This window comes from Gouania willdenowi, chromosome 16 (genome assembly GCF_900634775.1).
Source record: "Gouania willdenowi chromosome 16, fGouWil2.1, whole genome shotgun sequence".
Taxonomy (NCBI): Eukaryota; Metazoa; Chordata; class Actinopteri; order Blenniiformes; family Gobiesocidae; genus Gouania; species Gouania willdenowi.
This window is the reverse complement of record NC_041059.1, coordinates 34,027,112-34,043,433: the sequence shown is the minus strand read 5'-3', so window position 1 is coordinate 34,043,433 and position 16,322 is coordinate 34,027,112. Positions and strand designations below refer to the sequence as shown.

The window sequence follows — 16,322 nt, the reverse complement described above, 5'->3', positions numbered from 1 at the left end:
CTAATCCTAACCCTAAGACTCTACGTACATGTACCGGAGTTGTCCATCCGGTAACCGTACGAATAGACACTTTCTTTTTTTTACGTGCAATTTTTGATCCAGCACGCCGTGTGTGCCTCGGAAATACAGGATAGAATGAAATACAACATTAAAAAAAAAAAAACTGCCTCGCGACCTTGAAAACAGCAACAAACGGGTCAGAAAATGGATGGATGAAAAAAATCTATGCAACTATGAATTTTACTGATGCAGGCACGCAGTGACCGATGCATCTCAATTTCACCTGTAAATTGTATCAATGTACACTGAATGAATCGATACACTCGCATCATACACGTTTGTGTCTAAATACCAATTGGTATCAATTAATCTCCACATGCTTAATCCACATGTGTATTTAAAAGGCACTGATGAGTCCAGAATTATTTTAAATATGTTGTAAATTAGATGTTTCTTAGTCAGGTGAATGAGGCCTAAAGTAAGTGTTCAGAGGGATTTCTGACTAGAAATTGGATGAACTGATGTCCTAGTGTATGGAGGTTTCTGAATGGAAACAGAACAATCAGTGAGCTTGTGCTAAATTTTTAAAGTCAAATCAAATTACATAAATTGATCAGAAACAAGTTATAGTAGATCAGTGCTGGTCTCCACTGCTGTTGGTAGAAAATCTAAAGTCTGGCCAGTCAGAAACTGAGAAAAGACCAGGACCTTCTATTGGCCTCCAAAGCAGATCAAAGTTTGTCTTATTGTTTTAACTTGGGGTTCTGTGGAAAAAATCTTCAACAAGCCTGAAAAAGAATGATCTTTTGTGCCAAAACCAATCCATGCTGATTCAAAGATCTCACAGTTTAATTTAATTAATGAAGTAACAGCTAACCAGGACTTTCCCTTTTAGACTCGAGAACATTTGTCCAAAGCACAGCGTGGCCTTGTGGGAGACGGAGTTTCAGAAATAATAACCAGGTTGAGGGTGACGTCCAGTGATGGGACGAGCTACAGCGGCGACCTCCTGGCCATGCTGGACGTGTTGAGAAACATGACGGAGATCTTCAGGAGGGCGTACTACAGCCCCAGCAGTGCAGACATGCGGGTGAGTTAACACATGTCAATACTTTAACCTTTATTTTCATTGGTTATTCTGGTGGGAGATTTTGACATTTGAAAACACTGAACATTTGCCTTTAACAGTCACACTGGTATTCTGGATCATACAAATACAATGTGGAGTGTTCTTCATTTACAAAGAATTATCAGTGCTGCAAATTATAATCAGTAATGTTATAGAATAGAATGTAGTGAAAGATATACTTTGTCAGTGAACCACGGTCTTCAGCTCCGTGGATGGACTACACTGAAGAAAACTGTTGTGTAGAAAGAGAAACAAGGTTTTTTGAATGAAAATCATTGTAACTCAACACAAATATACACAAAACACTGTAGATGTCTAAAAAGTTTTTATTTTATTCAAAACTGTTTCAGATGAACATAAACATGCTGTAACGTGAAACTAGAAACAAAAACCATAACCTGAGGTCAAACTGAACAAGTAAAACCTATGAGGTCTATTCACACACTAGCTTTCTATCTTTTCAACTTGAAAAAAAAAAAAAGATACAAATTATTTGTAGGAGGATGAGTTTTAATAATGGGTTATATAAATAAGAATATTAATTATGATTATTAATATTACGTCAAATCTTGCGGGGTGCCACTCCTTTTAACAGGAGAAATATGTCTAAATTTTTAGACTAAACCCATAAATGTGAAACCAGGGAAAAGTGAATTCGAACAGCAACATCTACAACATAATCACAGCTTTAATGATTGAGAGGAATCAAAGTTTAACCTTTTATTCAAAATTCAACAATTAACACAGTCAAAATATCAATTGAAATGGGATAATTAAATCATGATAAAATGCATTTCTAGGCTAATAAAAGTGAGGATTATATGTAATGAAGTGAAATCACTATTCTAGGAGAATGCTAGTCTACTAAATATTGAATAAAAATGCAGGATAAATATACGAATAATAAGATCATGAAATTATAAAGAGAGCTCATAAAACAAAGAGAGGAAGACAGAGAGGGGAGACGAACAGACATGAATGAGATGAACTGTGTGTGGAACATGTTGTAAGTGTGTGTATGTTTGTAGTTATGGAAGTATGGATGTGATCTATTGTGGATGAAGTTGCTGATGAAAGTTCGTTCTGGTACCTTGAAGATGATATCAGGGTTGGACCTGGAGGTGCTGTTTGAAGCAATGCAGCAGGACGTGCCACCATTGAGTTCTGTTGCGTTTCAACAGAGTATAGCCCCTTCAGCTGATCCAGGCGGTTCTGGCCTTCACAGCTGGGTTAGAGAATGGCTCGTGGCTTACCCCAAAGGGTTGCGCGCCGGGCTTCTTTTTCGGCTGTTACGCACGTCACTAGATGCTGGATTTGTCAAAACCAAGCAGCTGTTCCAAAAATCTAACTGTTTCAACTAAAAATAAAATGAAATAAATGAAAAAGTGGGGAAGGGATACGTGTTGAGCATGAAACGCCAGCGTCCCAAAACTGAAATTTTGGGCGGCTTTCTTTCTTTTAAAAGGTTTTCTTTGAGACTCGCCTCCCAAGAGGGAAGCTTCGTTGATTGGTTTAAAGTTGCCAGCATCTCAGCTGGCTGCCTGTGGGTGTGTCTGGGGTGTGTGTTTATGTGAGACAATGACAAACAGGAGGGATGATTCCTAGATTTACACTTAAACCATAATAATTAGCGCAGCATATTCAAATAATCTTTTCGACTGGGGCAGTTATTTTGTAAACTTTTGTAAGTTCGTGATAAAGAAACAGGCTCCTTGGTTAACTCCTGTTAGCAAGAGGGTCTTTAGGCTTGATGTGGTTTGGTTCCCTACACTGTCAACTAGGGATGTAACGATTCACTCAACTCCCGATACGATTCGATTCACGATACTGGGTTCACGATACGATTCTCTCACGATTTATTTTACAAAATGGGACTGTAGACAAATTTTTTTTTTGGGAAAAAAACTAGAAAATACTGTACTATTTTCCTTTTATTTTTCATTGTCAAAAGAATTCCTTGATAAACTATTCAAAACAATGCAATTTAACTAAAAATAAATCTTGAATGAAATAAATAAAGAAATAATACAAATGAAAATGAAGCCTATTAATTTATATTCTGGTTCTATAATAAACAATGCAAAACTGCAAAATAGTTATTTTTCTTTTTAAAAGTGCAACTGAAAATGTATTTTGTGCCTTAACAATTGGACTTTAAAAAAAAAAAAACGTCATTGCACTGATTTACGTCATATTTGTTTGGACCAGCAGAGGGCGCTGGTAACCCAGTGGTCTGTTGGCATGCAGATATCTTGCAGTGAAGAAGAGAAGCTATGCTAGCAGACAGAGCTAATAGAAAAACGTGACTTTAACAGATATTCAAGTAATATAACAGATATTCTTTCGGTGCTAAAGGGGCAATGAATCATTTATTAACATATTTAAGAGTAGAAGGCGGCCAGAAAGAAAGTATTAGCAGACTCCGCCCGCCGTCTACACTTGTGGAGCGCCCTCTGCTGGTTAAAAAAAGTACTGCGATTCAATTTTCAGAAAATCGATATCAACCGTGATACCTATGAATCGATTTTTAACTGCCTTACGATTAATCGTTACATCCCTACTGTCAACCAAACTGTGCACTCTAATGAATCAACCACTGCCATTGCATGTGTTTAGGAGATGTTAAACTATGTGTCGTCTTCAAAAGAGAGAAACACACTTGGACGTGGCAATGAGGCAGATTGATATTGTCACAACTGTTAAACTGTGGTTTCCTTCAGAATTTGCTAAAAAAAGTTATTACAAATGTATTATTTTGTCTGCCTGCCTCCTGGCAGCCAGGAGGAGTGAGGTGCAATGTCACATCCCATTTAATTAAAAGATAAATCCTTCAATATTCCAAATAAAAAAGTACAAAACAAAACCTCAAAGAAAAGCCGAAGGAAGCGACTGACTGAAGGCAAACTGTGTGCACAGTTTTACTGTCAAAATAATAACTTTTGAATCTTATTAATTTGACTAATTTGACAAACCTTGCTGTTTAATTTTTATTTAATTTGTCCAGTTGTAGGAATTTGTTTTTAATGGGTTTCAGAAACCTTTCAATCTATGTTGACATGTTACTGAAAACAAAAAGTTGGTGTGTGATGTCTTCTTTTGTCTTCAGAACTTTGTGCAGTCAGTCAGCAACCTGTTAATGGAGGAGAACAGAGAACGATGGGAGGAAGCACAGCTGGTTGGTATCAGATCTTCTTTTTCAACGTGTGTGTGTGTGTGTGTGTGTGTGTGTGTGTGTGTGTGTGTGTGTGTGTGTGTGTGTGTGTGTGTGTGTGTGTGTGTGTGTGTGTGTGTGTGTGTGTGTGTGTGTGTGTGCACGTGCGGCACCTGTGCTTTAATCAATGATAAAAATATGGTTCCATTCACAGGCTGATGTAATCTTAACCTTCTTATTATCCTCAAATATTTGCCTCCAGAAAAGGATTTTAAGAAAATTGTTGACCACGTTTTTGTGTCAGGCACTTTGTTTATTTGTTGAAAAAAATAACTTTGATAATAAAACCTTGACCTGTTCTCTATCGTCACCATCAGGCCAAACTTTGGATGAATTTATCTTGAATAGTTTTATACTATACACAGAGCACAATGAGGAATGATTTGGATAAAGGGCTCCTAGGCAAGCTTTTATATGTTTGCTTTTCCCTTAGTTTGCATGAACGACCAATGTCCTTGTGGGAATACCCCGCCCTCCACAGCACGGGACATATCAGTTCTACTTAGCAGGTGTGGGGATGTAAGGTCACCAACAAGTTTTACACAGCTAAAACAGCTTGAGGTCAAATTGACCCCAGAGGATCACCATTGTGTGCAATATGTGTTCAGCACATTGAAATAACATTATCATGGTAATTGTATGCTTAATTGTACCCATCGAATTAGGAAAAGTCATGAAACAATTGAGCTCAAGGATAAAAGGAGGCTTAAAGGAATATTCTACCCAAATGACAAAGTCTGTCCTCTGTGATCTTTCCTTGTGGTAATAAGAAGATTAAATAAAAAACACTTTAAACATACACTTGTGGAGGTCGACATGTAGGACAAACTGTGACGCAGTAATTATTAATTCATTAACTCGCACTGGTTTGATTAAAGGCATCCAATGGTTGCCATGGTAGCATAAACCTTCCCATTTCTCCTTTCTTGGTAAGTGCAACATCAGAATTCCTTCCCGTAATGTTCCTGATCTTCTTTGGAATAACGAGATAACGTCTAAGGAACTAATGAGTCCTAATTAAGCATTAAAACATCAGAATGAAATGATAGTTCACGATAGATTCTCTATGGGAGCAGAAATGCCAAGAGTAATCCTGACGTGACCACAACTTGATATTTTGGAAATAGCCATGCCCACAGATAAAAAAAATTAGCTGGAGGTCACAAATAAATAGTATTTGCTGTAAAGTAGCCAGAAATTATGCTATAATGGGTAGATGCAGATATTTGCTGAACCAAAACGCTATCTTCATCTTGTATTGTTCTTTAATCCTACCTTATATCAACTTATGTAGCAGTCATCTGCAAATCTTATATAGACCTAAAAAAAAGCCTATTTGAATTGTGCACAACAGGCAATAGGGACCCTACAAATTCACTGTTCTTAAAATCTAACACTCTAAAACTTGACAACTTGATAAGAATAAAATCTTTATTAATAAATAATACCAGGAATAACCAACTTACTTAAACATTTGTTATGCACCAGTCTTGGAGGTTGGTAACATAACCATATTAAGGAAAAAGGTGTTTGTCCCCACTCCCCAGACAAATGATTGAACAAACAAAGATATGGGGTACTCACATTGTATGGGTGTTTTCACAAGTAATTTAAAAAGCACTAAAGAAAACAAATCACTGTCAAAGGGAACAAGAAGCTGGATCCAAAATAAGGAGACACTCAAAAATAAAATGGTTCAAATAACACTGTCAACTAATGAAGACAAACTAAACAAAGTCACAACTATGGTAGAGGTATCAGAAGAAACCCTTCTCAAACAAATCTACTTCTTTGGAGGCTGGGAACAAGTGAGGTGTGCTGATGTCAGCGGTCCGTGGTGTCAGCTGCTGGCTGCCCTTTAATAAGTGGAGGACCAATCAGTGCAGTTTAACATTAGACCATAGCTCTTTTTTAACTGTAGATAACTCTGTAATAGTTGGGAAATAATATCAATTATATATCATAAACACCAATATAATGTATGTATAAATGTGTGTAGACTGTGATCATTCTGTGTGATGTCAAAATGTACTTAAAGGCTTTTCTCTTGTTAATGTTGCTTTTTGTTTGTTTTCTAAGCTTTCCTCCAGACTCAAGACCCACAATTTTTTGTAATTATTTATTCATTTTTGGATTGGTATCTTTTATGATGTTTTTATAGTTTTCAGATTGTTCTTTTATGTTGTTTTTAAAGTTTTAGGTTTATGTTTTTGGATTACTATCCTTGTTTCCTCAGAAGGAGCCCTCTGCACTGGGAGCTGTGATGGGCCATGGCTGCAGTGGTGCTGTCTCGTGGACCTCAGTGCTCGTAAAAAGTTTTTGCTGTTTTGCTGCACTGGGGGCTCTGTCTTAGCGCCCAGTACCTGTGGTCTGTGTCCTCCTCCTGGTGCAGAGGGCTCCCTGTGATGTCTCTTTATCTAGATCCTCTGGAGCCAGCCATGTGCCATTGTCTTTATTTTAACCTGTTTGTACGGGGTGGGTGTTTAATTTTTTTTTAACTTTGTCAAATCACTTTAAGCAGCATTTTAGTGCATGAAAAGCGCTTTTTATAAATAAAGATTGATTTGATTTGCGTCAACCTTCTATTTTTGAGCTTTCATTACCGTGTAATGATGTATCTTGTGTTTTGTAAAAAAAAAAATGAATGCAAATTTCTATTCCATATTTTTTTATACTAAAAGTTTAGAATAAAAAAAAATGAGGACCTGATGTGAACTCTGTCTTTCTCTCTCTCTTTTTAAGCTGGGGCCAAACGTCAAAGAGCTGCTCCGTCTGGTGGAGGATTTTGTGGATGTCATTGGCCTGAGGATGAAAGACTTCCAGGACCTGTATGAAGTCACCGATAACCTTGGTCAGAGTCTCTCTGGAGATTTCTTTACAGCTACACACAACATTCAAAAACATCTTCATGAATCAATACTGGCCCACTAAAGTAAGAACAGAAAAAAGGTTTCCTGCTACTTGGAGCTCATATCTTTAAGTAGAGAAATCAGCCACAGAGGAGCTTGTAAGAGCTGAGGTCAGAGGAAAGGTCCTGTTTGTAGTGTGTGCACTTTATCCTGTGCACGCCTCCCTCTGGGCCGACTGTGACACGCTTTCTGCTCACATGTTTTAAACTCAAAGAATGAGATCCACATGTCATCTTAAATACTTATCACAGGAGGTCATTTTTTTTGCTCATTTATTCTTTAGTTTCAGGAATTTCAACCTGCTTTTATTACCAGAAGGTCTACAAGAAAAATCTGTTACCAACAGTTAGACCATATTAAGGCCAAGTCAAGAAGTTTTCTTTAAGTTAACTTTACTTAGTGCCATATTATGTTAGCTGTAGATAATAGACATAAGTCACACTGTGGGGTTTTGGCAAGTCTGGTGCCCTAATGGTGAAATTAAAGTTGAAGGATAAAACTTTAAATTAGTTTTTTTTTTTTTTTTTTCTTTCTCACAAAGTCTTGTAAATGACGTTCCCTATTAAGTGAATCACTCAAGGTGAAAGTCTTTTTTTAAGTTGTTCAATGAAAGTAGGGCCTCCGATTTTCTGTTTCAAATTTTCCAACTTCTCGTTCAGAGTTTTCTTGTTTTTCTTAATTTTTGACTTTTCTGTTTAATTTTAGTTTCATCATCTTTCTCTGTTTAGATACTTTACTGACTATTAAACTTCCTGAAATCTTAGCAAACATCTTTGAAATGTACAAAATCCCTGACTGTTGAAGAACTCTTACCCAAAAAGACTTCTATCCTCAGGGTTTGTGCATCTTTAACAGTCTGTGATTTACTTGCTAACTTCAGCCACCAGAGCATCAGCTGCGAACTGCTTGAGTGAGCGTAAGACTGCGTCCGAATAGTCCCTCCTATCTCCTTTCCTATCCACTTTTCCTTAACCCCCGCAAGTGTTTAAGTGGCGGCCATGATAAGGAGCATTCAAATTCTCTTAAAGCTAAGAAACAGAGGCTCAGTGCTTCCTTTATAACCTTCTTCAGCTTCAGAAACACTGATGCATTCTTGTATCTGTATTGAGATAATTCTGCCCCACAATTCCTTGCGGCGGCAACATCCGAGCTTTCAAAGACTGAAAAGGGACGTATATCATGTAAGTTACCAGTCAAATAATATGCCTCGAACAACTTCAAATAATCTAAAACCCATATCTTATGATATGTAAACCATATTATCAGATCATAACTGACATAAAACAGAGCACTGTCGTTCAAGAAAAGAGTCATTTTTAGTCACAATATGTTTTAGTCAACATAATTCATTCACCTAGGAATGCTTTGTGCTGTTGTACATTTGTGTGCCTACAATGTTATGTAGGTCTATATCTTGCATAAATGTAACAATTTCATCAAATTATACTTAATTTGGATTAATGTTGATTTCTGAGTGTAAGGCGAGTGTGAGCAACCATTCTCAATATGACATTCTTTTAGTTTCACTTTTGTTCCTCGTAGCCTGGTATCTTCTTTTAGTTTTTTTCCCATGGCAGACGTCATGAACCTTCACCGCCATTGGATTATTACATCAAATAGTGGAAGTGTGTCTGATCACATTTCCCCTAACTCCTTTAGGAAGACACTTTTCCTTAAAACCGTGATGTCATCCACAGGGTTAAGGAAAAATTAATAGGAAATGAGATAGGAGCACTATTCGGACGCACCTAAAGGTCCCTTTGGAGAGCTCTTATTCTCTGCTTCCTTGTCTACTACCAACCCACAGAGTTGAAACTGTTTTTTAGGTCACAACAGTTTTTCTTCTCTTTCGGTAAACAAAAAGAGAGTTAAATCAACATCTTTAACTTTTTCAGTATATTTAGAGCAACCAAAAGCAGAACAAATTGTCATTTTCACTGAAAAAGTAGTAGTAAATTATCTAAAAAGCAGGCTGAATGCTTCACTCAATAGAAAACAATGGGACGTTAACAGGCAAATGGGGTTGTGTGATGATGTCACACAGGCACTAAAACTGTAAAGTAGTTCCATTTTTAAAAGTTAATAAAACAAATATGGTGCAAAGTTATGGGTTTGTTAACCATAGATCTTCTAATGAGGACATTTCAATGGTTTCTTTAAAGGTCCCATGTCATGCTATTTTTCACCCTTCTCCATTTCTTCTAAGAACCCCAAAAACATGAGGTTTATTTTCCTAAACTCGGCTGTTTTCCAAAGTTTTAGCCTCTGAAAAGTCACTTTCTGAGATTTGCATCATACCTGCCGTCCTCCCACCCACTCTGTAGCCGAGCTCATACTGCTTTATAAACACAAGACAGAGTGTGGGGGCGGGGCGTTTGCCAGTACATACATAGACTGTAGAAAATACATACATAGGACGCTGAAATGCTCACCTTCTTGGTTTACATGTCAATCACGGCAGAGAGCTTTCTGGAGGCGCGGCTTCACCTGCTCAGTGCCGCGTCAAATTTGTCATTAAAGTGGGAACGCATCATCAAATTGGAAAGAGGTGTTTGGGTTTGCCCTGCAGTAAGAAAGGAGCAAATCTCCCTCTAACTAACGAGTGAAAAAACAATCAATGAAAGAAACACTTTGGGCATGTGTATGAAGACCTAATAGTACTTTTATGATGTTTAAAGCACAGAAAAGTTGATTAAGCGTAATGTGGACCCTTTAAATAGGGTTAATGGAGTGAACTGCTGTTATTAACTGAAATTATTTTTTTAAAAATAGGATGGTTAAACTGAAATCCTTCCAGATTACGTTGACATCAGCCACACTGCTAACCCTCAGCCACTCGTTTAATAAAAACCTCGAGAAATGTGTGATGTGGTCCCAATACGTTATTTAGAAAACCTTTGAATACTGCCAACTGGAGTGAGTTTCATGCAAAACCATCATGTTTTGCATGACATCCCGCTCAGTCGTGTGATAGATGCTTCTATAGTGACATATCATCAGGTAAACTGAACACCAGTTCATCTGGTTCAGTTCATCTGAATTTGTTCTGGTAGCTGGAGAGGTGCCAGGGCACTTCTCGAGCATTGCCGAGGTGCCCTTGAGCAAGGGACTGAACCCAACACTGCTCTGGTGCACTCCCTTCATTGTAAAAGCAGCCCCACTCTAACATCTCTCCATTAATGCATGTCCACAGGTCCCGTTTGTGCATGTGTGTGATACGGGCCTATGTGTGTGAGAAGCATGTCCCTAAAATAACAGTGTATTATAATTTCCCCTCAGGGATTAATAAAGTATTTCGCATTCAAAATTCAAAATCTAATACACATCAGCTAAACCTGTTTTTGTACCAGAGCTTTTACACATTTGAATGCAGTCACAATAATCTGAATCACTTGTTCATCACAAAACTCTACATTCATTTTCACTCACAGGATAACATGATCATTACTCTAATTCCATTTTAATCTCCCGTTTTTCAGTGAACAATACCTTCTAAATGTGATATTGTTCCAAAACATTCATTTCAAATGAGAATTCTATTTTTTCAAAGAAAATCAAAGGCCCTATTAAAGGTAAACTGTAAAACCTGCAAAACTTTCCCTTTATTATGTGTTGCCTATATTGTTACTTAGTGACCTAACTTTATGAAATGCTTCCTGTTGTAATTGTTTTTTAACAAAAAGGGCAGGATGGTTCACTTAGGTTGTGTTTTGTCTTTGTGTCACAGTGTTGAGTATTCATAAGCGTCCAGTGGTGAGTCACGCAGACATCACTTTTCCAATGAAGGGCTGGAGAGGAATGGTGGACTGGGCACGCAGCTCTGAGGACAGAGTCACCATCCCTAAAAACATCCTGTCCACTGGGCAGCCAGGTGAGAGCAGAAACACCTGCTACAAGCTGCAGACGCTGTCAGCATCATGAACATGCAGATCAATGTGTCAGTGATTTCTGAGAACTGAAATTCTGTTGTGCAAAGCTCCAGCAGCTTCCTCTGAAAATTTTCAAAACAATTTTCATCTTCCATTGCTGTGTTTTTATGAAATGCCTGCACCATTCCGACTGCCAGGCAACAACACAACTGCTGTGAAATTAAATGAAAAAATGTCATTATGAAAAAAAAAAGAAATACAAGGGTCTAAATTATGAGCAATATTAGGCAATTCCTAGTAATTACTAAAGTGACTTGATTTAAAATGTGCATTTATGACAAAGCAGTCTCAAAGCTCTTTACAATATCAGCTCATACACACATCAGTGGGACAGAGCTGCCATGCAACAAGCTACTCGACCATTTGGAGCAACTTAGGGTTCAGTGTCTGCACAAGTTTCATTTTTCTTTAATGTTGATTCAAGCAGAAAAAGTGTGTTTTCTTTTTATCGTCTCCTCTCATTCACGCCTGCAGCCGTCGTGAGTAAAGCAGTAAAACAGTTCACATCTACCTGTTAGACGTGATGAATAAATACACATAACAGTTCCTGCTAATTGTTGCTTGTTTGCTATTTCATATTGCATGCGCTCAGTGATCTATTTGAATCTAATGAAACTTTTCCTTTCATATAATGTTTATTCCAATCATAACTCAAAGCATTTCCATACATGAAATGAACACAGGCCACCAAACCAAACACATTTGCTTCTTACTCAAAAGACCAACAGCTGTGCCAACACCATGGCAACCTAAATAACCATCTGGCCCCTCCCACATCTGGCTCAGGTAAAGAGAGCTACAAAATAAAATAAATAAAGGTACAAATAATGTTAGAAGTAAATGATGGCTCCTAAAATAGGAATTCTACAGCTACAATGATTAGTCAATGAATTAATAAGTCAAACACATAATTAATTCATGATGGAACATCCTCTATGTCACTGAGCTAATGAGCACATGGAAATGTCACCTGTAGCTTCTCTAATGAACTAATCCAGTCACCTGTGTGCGAGATAGCAGCTGTTAGCTTTTAAAGGCACATTTTAAATGATTGTAAAAATAAAACAATGCACAAGTAAAATGGAGATGTTGGTCAATTGTTTTTAACAATGATTAAGTGGTGAAATGCAGGTTGGTTTTACATTTAATGCAAGTCGATTCAACGGCAAGCAGTGTTTTGTGTGACACCAGCTACACGGAGAAGTCAGCATGGCCGTAAAATCTGAGCTTTGCAATTAATTGGCCTGGCGGACTCCGCTTTGTGGGTGTCCGCCCGAGAATGTTTGAGCCTTTAGAATGATTGACCTGTTTTTGAAGCTGAGCCAGTCTGGCATGGGACTGGACCTTTGTGCTAATTGTGTTGATTATTTGTGCAAGGAAAGTATAGGATTTCCTCCTCCTCAGAAGATGCAGGATAGGTTCACGACAGCTTTTTTACAAACTTCCCTTACTTCTCTGTTGGCTGTAGTTAATGTGGCATTGGTCAGAAGGACTGTGACTAACAAACTGCCGACTGATGTTGTTTAGCTCCACCAGTATGACTGTGCTGGGAGTGAAGAATGGTTTCTATTTATCCTTTGAGATCTGCTCTGAAAATTGAATGAATTACTTTTGCTTTGCCTTTAGCACCGTCATGCTCAAATGAGCAGTTCTGGCCTTGCAGCACCAGTTAGAGAACGCTCTGCGCACCATGCACTAACATCATTTAAGAATTAGAAAACAGACTTTGCTCCAGAGTGGGTGGGGCTATAAATCAGAGAGCGCGTCCTGCTCACATCACAGACACACTTTCGTCACCATTAACTCATTCACTGCCAGCCATTTTCAGAGCAGCCAACCCCATATAGCCAGGCATTTTAGATCATTGTCACTGATTTTTCAAGACCCACAGAATAGTTTGTCCTAAAGCAATCTGACATCTGAAGATTCTGAAAGATTAGACTCTCTACTTCATCAGAAAAAATCATTTTGTTTCTAGCTTGTTTCGTTCTTCCGTAATCAGCAGTTGAATAGAGGCAAGTTTCACACAAATCGCCAGTTTGTGACAAAAACCTGAGAAAAACAGCTTTTTCTGAAAAAACCTATTAGTAACTTAGAGGCAATTTTTTTTGCTTTAGGGACACCTCAACATTGGTTTCCTTCTATAAAACTACAGAAACAACACTGATACTGGGATTTTGATGGCAAAATCGTTATTGTTTTGCTATCTGGGTCAGAATTGAATGGTTTGCTTACTGTATTTCCTCCAAGTCTCTCCCCCCGTCATTCTCCATTTTTGATAGTTTTCTCTTACAATCGCAACACTCTCAATAATCCACTTAGTTCTACACATGCTCTGGTCGAGTGTGAGCTGCTGTGAACTTCAGCATCAAAGTCTCGTAGCGCCATTTTCTGTCTCATTAACTCATTTCCTCTCCCTCTGAGCTCTGCACATCACGGGTGATTTCTCATCTAAAGGCGCTGTTGCCACCTACATGTCACCAGTTACTCACTACATCATGGTACAAGCTCAATATTCACGGGAGAGCTTCCTCACACTGTCTCCTAGCAACCCCAGCCGAAACACACAATTCACGTCTTTAGACGTGAATGGCACTCCACATTACTAAATCAAATAATGTCTATAGACGTGAACAGCACTCAATGAGTTAAAAGGTTCTTAACATCTGCATTTTGACCACACATACATTACACAAAGAATTCTATGTCCTCAGCTGATGTTCACACATTCAACACAGACAAACCTTGTCATTACATCCGAACAGCACCAAATTGTAATAGTAACAGCTAGTGTTGTAGTAGTTGAGACCAAATTTTAAAGGTCTCGGTCTTGTCTCGGACTCTGAAGCATTTTGACTCGGTCTTGTCTCGGACTCGGGCTGCCCGGACTCGGGATTTTCCCTCAAGACCGTTCGAGACCAGCACTAATTCCTGCTATTTTTAAACTTTTTTATAATGTGATAATAACACGGAGAAGAACGGGATAAAACAATCCTTTATTCATTATTTAATCCACACCGTATAATGACCGCAACCTTCCTTAATGTGACTGAGTGACGTGTGTGACACACACACACACAAGCAGGAGAGAGAGGCGGAGCTAAACATGTCTGCTAACTTGTTGGTTGTGAAATTTGTTTTTCACGAACCACAAAGAATACAGTTGTAAAAGCAGAGCAAAGAGGAAACACTCTGCGGTGTGTAGGTGACCAGAAATACTTTTAAACACTTGCTGTACATTCAGCTGACATTTAAATCTTGTTTTCAAATATGTAGAATAATTTTGAATTTATCAGTAGCAGTAGTAGTTTTAATATTTTAATTATTTTTTTGCATGCACCTTTTTGGTCCATCAAATGTATTTAAAAGAAACTAAAACTAAAGAGAGAATGTTTTTTAACTGTCGAACCTTGTCATAATTTTATTTATTTATATATATTTTTAAATTAAAAAAAAAAAAATTCTTGGTCTTGTCTTGGTCTCGGTGCATTCTGGTCTCAGGCAAGTCTTGGTCTCGGATCGTGTGGTCTTGAACACAACACTAGTAACAGCATGAACTTATTAAAAACCTCCAGGTTTTTGCTGATCTGCCACTAAGTTGAAAAAATGCCTTGGTTATGGGCGGGGCTCCTCGGTTAGTTAAGACACACCCAGTCATAGCATCCCTGCCCCCACAGCACTGCACAGTTTTGCATGGAGCCGTCAATGCTCACCGAGGAACATAGTCCCTCCTCCCATCAATAGATGGCAGTCACTAACTAAAAACACTAAAGTAAAATACTTAGACTAAAACTACATTACTTTATACCTGACCATATATGTATTTTCTACAGAAATAATTGGTTTTAGGGTGTACTTACACTTGTAAATGTATTTTAGAAACTTTTGCAAAAGCTCACACAATAATCTATTTATTTATTATAAGAAACCTGGTCCATTTCAGGGGTTGATTCACTGATGGTTTGCATATGTAAACATATGTACAAACCGAACCTAGCGTGAGCCAATGAACTTTACAGTTAACCTACTAAGTCCAACATATCTATTAAACACACAAAATAATACAAGCAGTCTGTAGCTGTTCACCTGTGATCAATATGCAATGGTAGTGGAAGGACTCGAGGAGATTCAAATAGATCACTGAGCACATGCAATATGAATTAGCAAACCAGCAACAATTAGCAGGAACTGTTATGTGTATTTATTCATCACGTCTAACAGGCAGATGTGAACTGTTTTACTGCTTTACTCACGACGGCTGCAGGCGTGAATGAGAGGAGACGATAAAAAGCAAACACACTTTTTCTGCTTGAATCATTAAAGAAAAGAATTAAGACAAATGAAACGCTTTGTATGAACTTCATTTTTTGTCTGTCCTTTCTGGACTGAACATGACAGACGTCCTCACACATTATGTTTCTCCTGCACATACTTGCATATATTTATGCTGAAATGAACAGGCTTCATGTCTATTTGGAAACTTGTTTTTTCTCTATTTTTTTATTCTTAATTGCAGATACTTCACAAAGCAGTTTCTGCTGCTCACAGTCATAGAGATGAATGCACTGATCAATGACATCATTACCAAACTCTGCCTCAATCAACATAAAAACTGATTTTACTGGTTTTGCTAAATTAAAATAGGATACAATTAAGATGTAGTTTCCTTAGATCTCCTTAACTGTTCCGCGAAACTAAAATATAATCTCTGAAATATATAAATTAGGTGAAATATTTCTAGGTTGCTGTAATTCATGAATAATATGTAAATCCACCTTTTTGATTAACCCTTATTTTATCCTCAAGTATTAACACATTTGACCCTTTTGCCTCCAGAAAATGATATGCAGAAAATTGTTCACCAAGTTTGTTTATTTGTTGAATACATAAAAAACCCTTTGATAATGAAACCTTGACCTGTTCTCTAGCGCCACCGTCAGGATAAACTTTTAAATTAGAATTAATTTCTCAAATAGTTTGTATCCAATTCTTTTCAAATTTACTGACAACAAAAGTATGAACCCTAATGGTTATGATGATGTGATATTTAATGCTGCACCAATTTTGGGTGCACGTTGAAAAAATATCATGACAATTTTATGATTAATCAATTGTACCTATCAAATTAGGAAAAGTCAGGAATA

At 37.6% G+C, this 16,322-nt stretch overlaps 1 protein-coding gene across 6 annotated transcripts in view; it reads left to right on the top strand.

The window, feature by feature from the left end:
- adgrb1a (adhesion G protein-coupled receptor B1a) overlaps window positions 1-16,322 on the top strand; it is a 227,193-nt gene that overhangs the window by 111,447 nt on the left and 99,424 nt on the right. For all 6 annotated transcript variants that reach the window (XM_028470093.1, XM_028470091.1, XM_028470094.1 and 3 more), the window contains exons 11-14: window positions 896-1,090; window positions 4,236-4,304; window positions 7,083-7,191; window positions 10,977-11,120. In XM_028470093.1, the coding sequence (XP_028325894.1) occupies window positions 896-1,090; window positions 4,236-4,304; window positions 7,083-7,191; window positions 10,977-11,120 (517 nt within the window). The remainder of the gene's footprint in view (window positions 1-895; window positions 1,091-4,235; window positions 4,305-7,082; window positions 7,192-10,976; window positions 11,121-16,322) is intronic.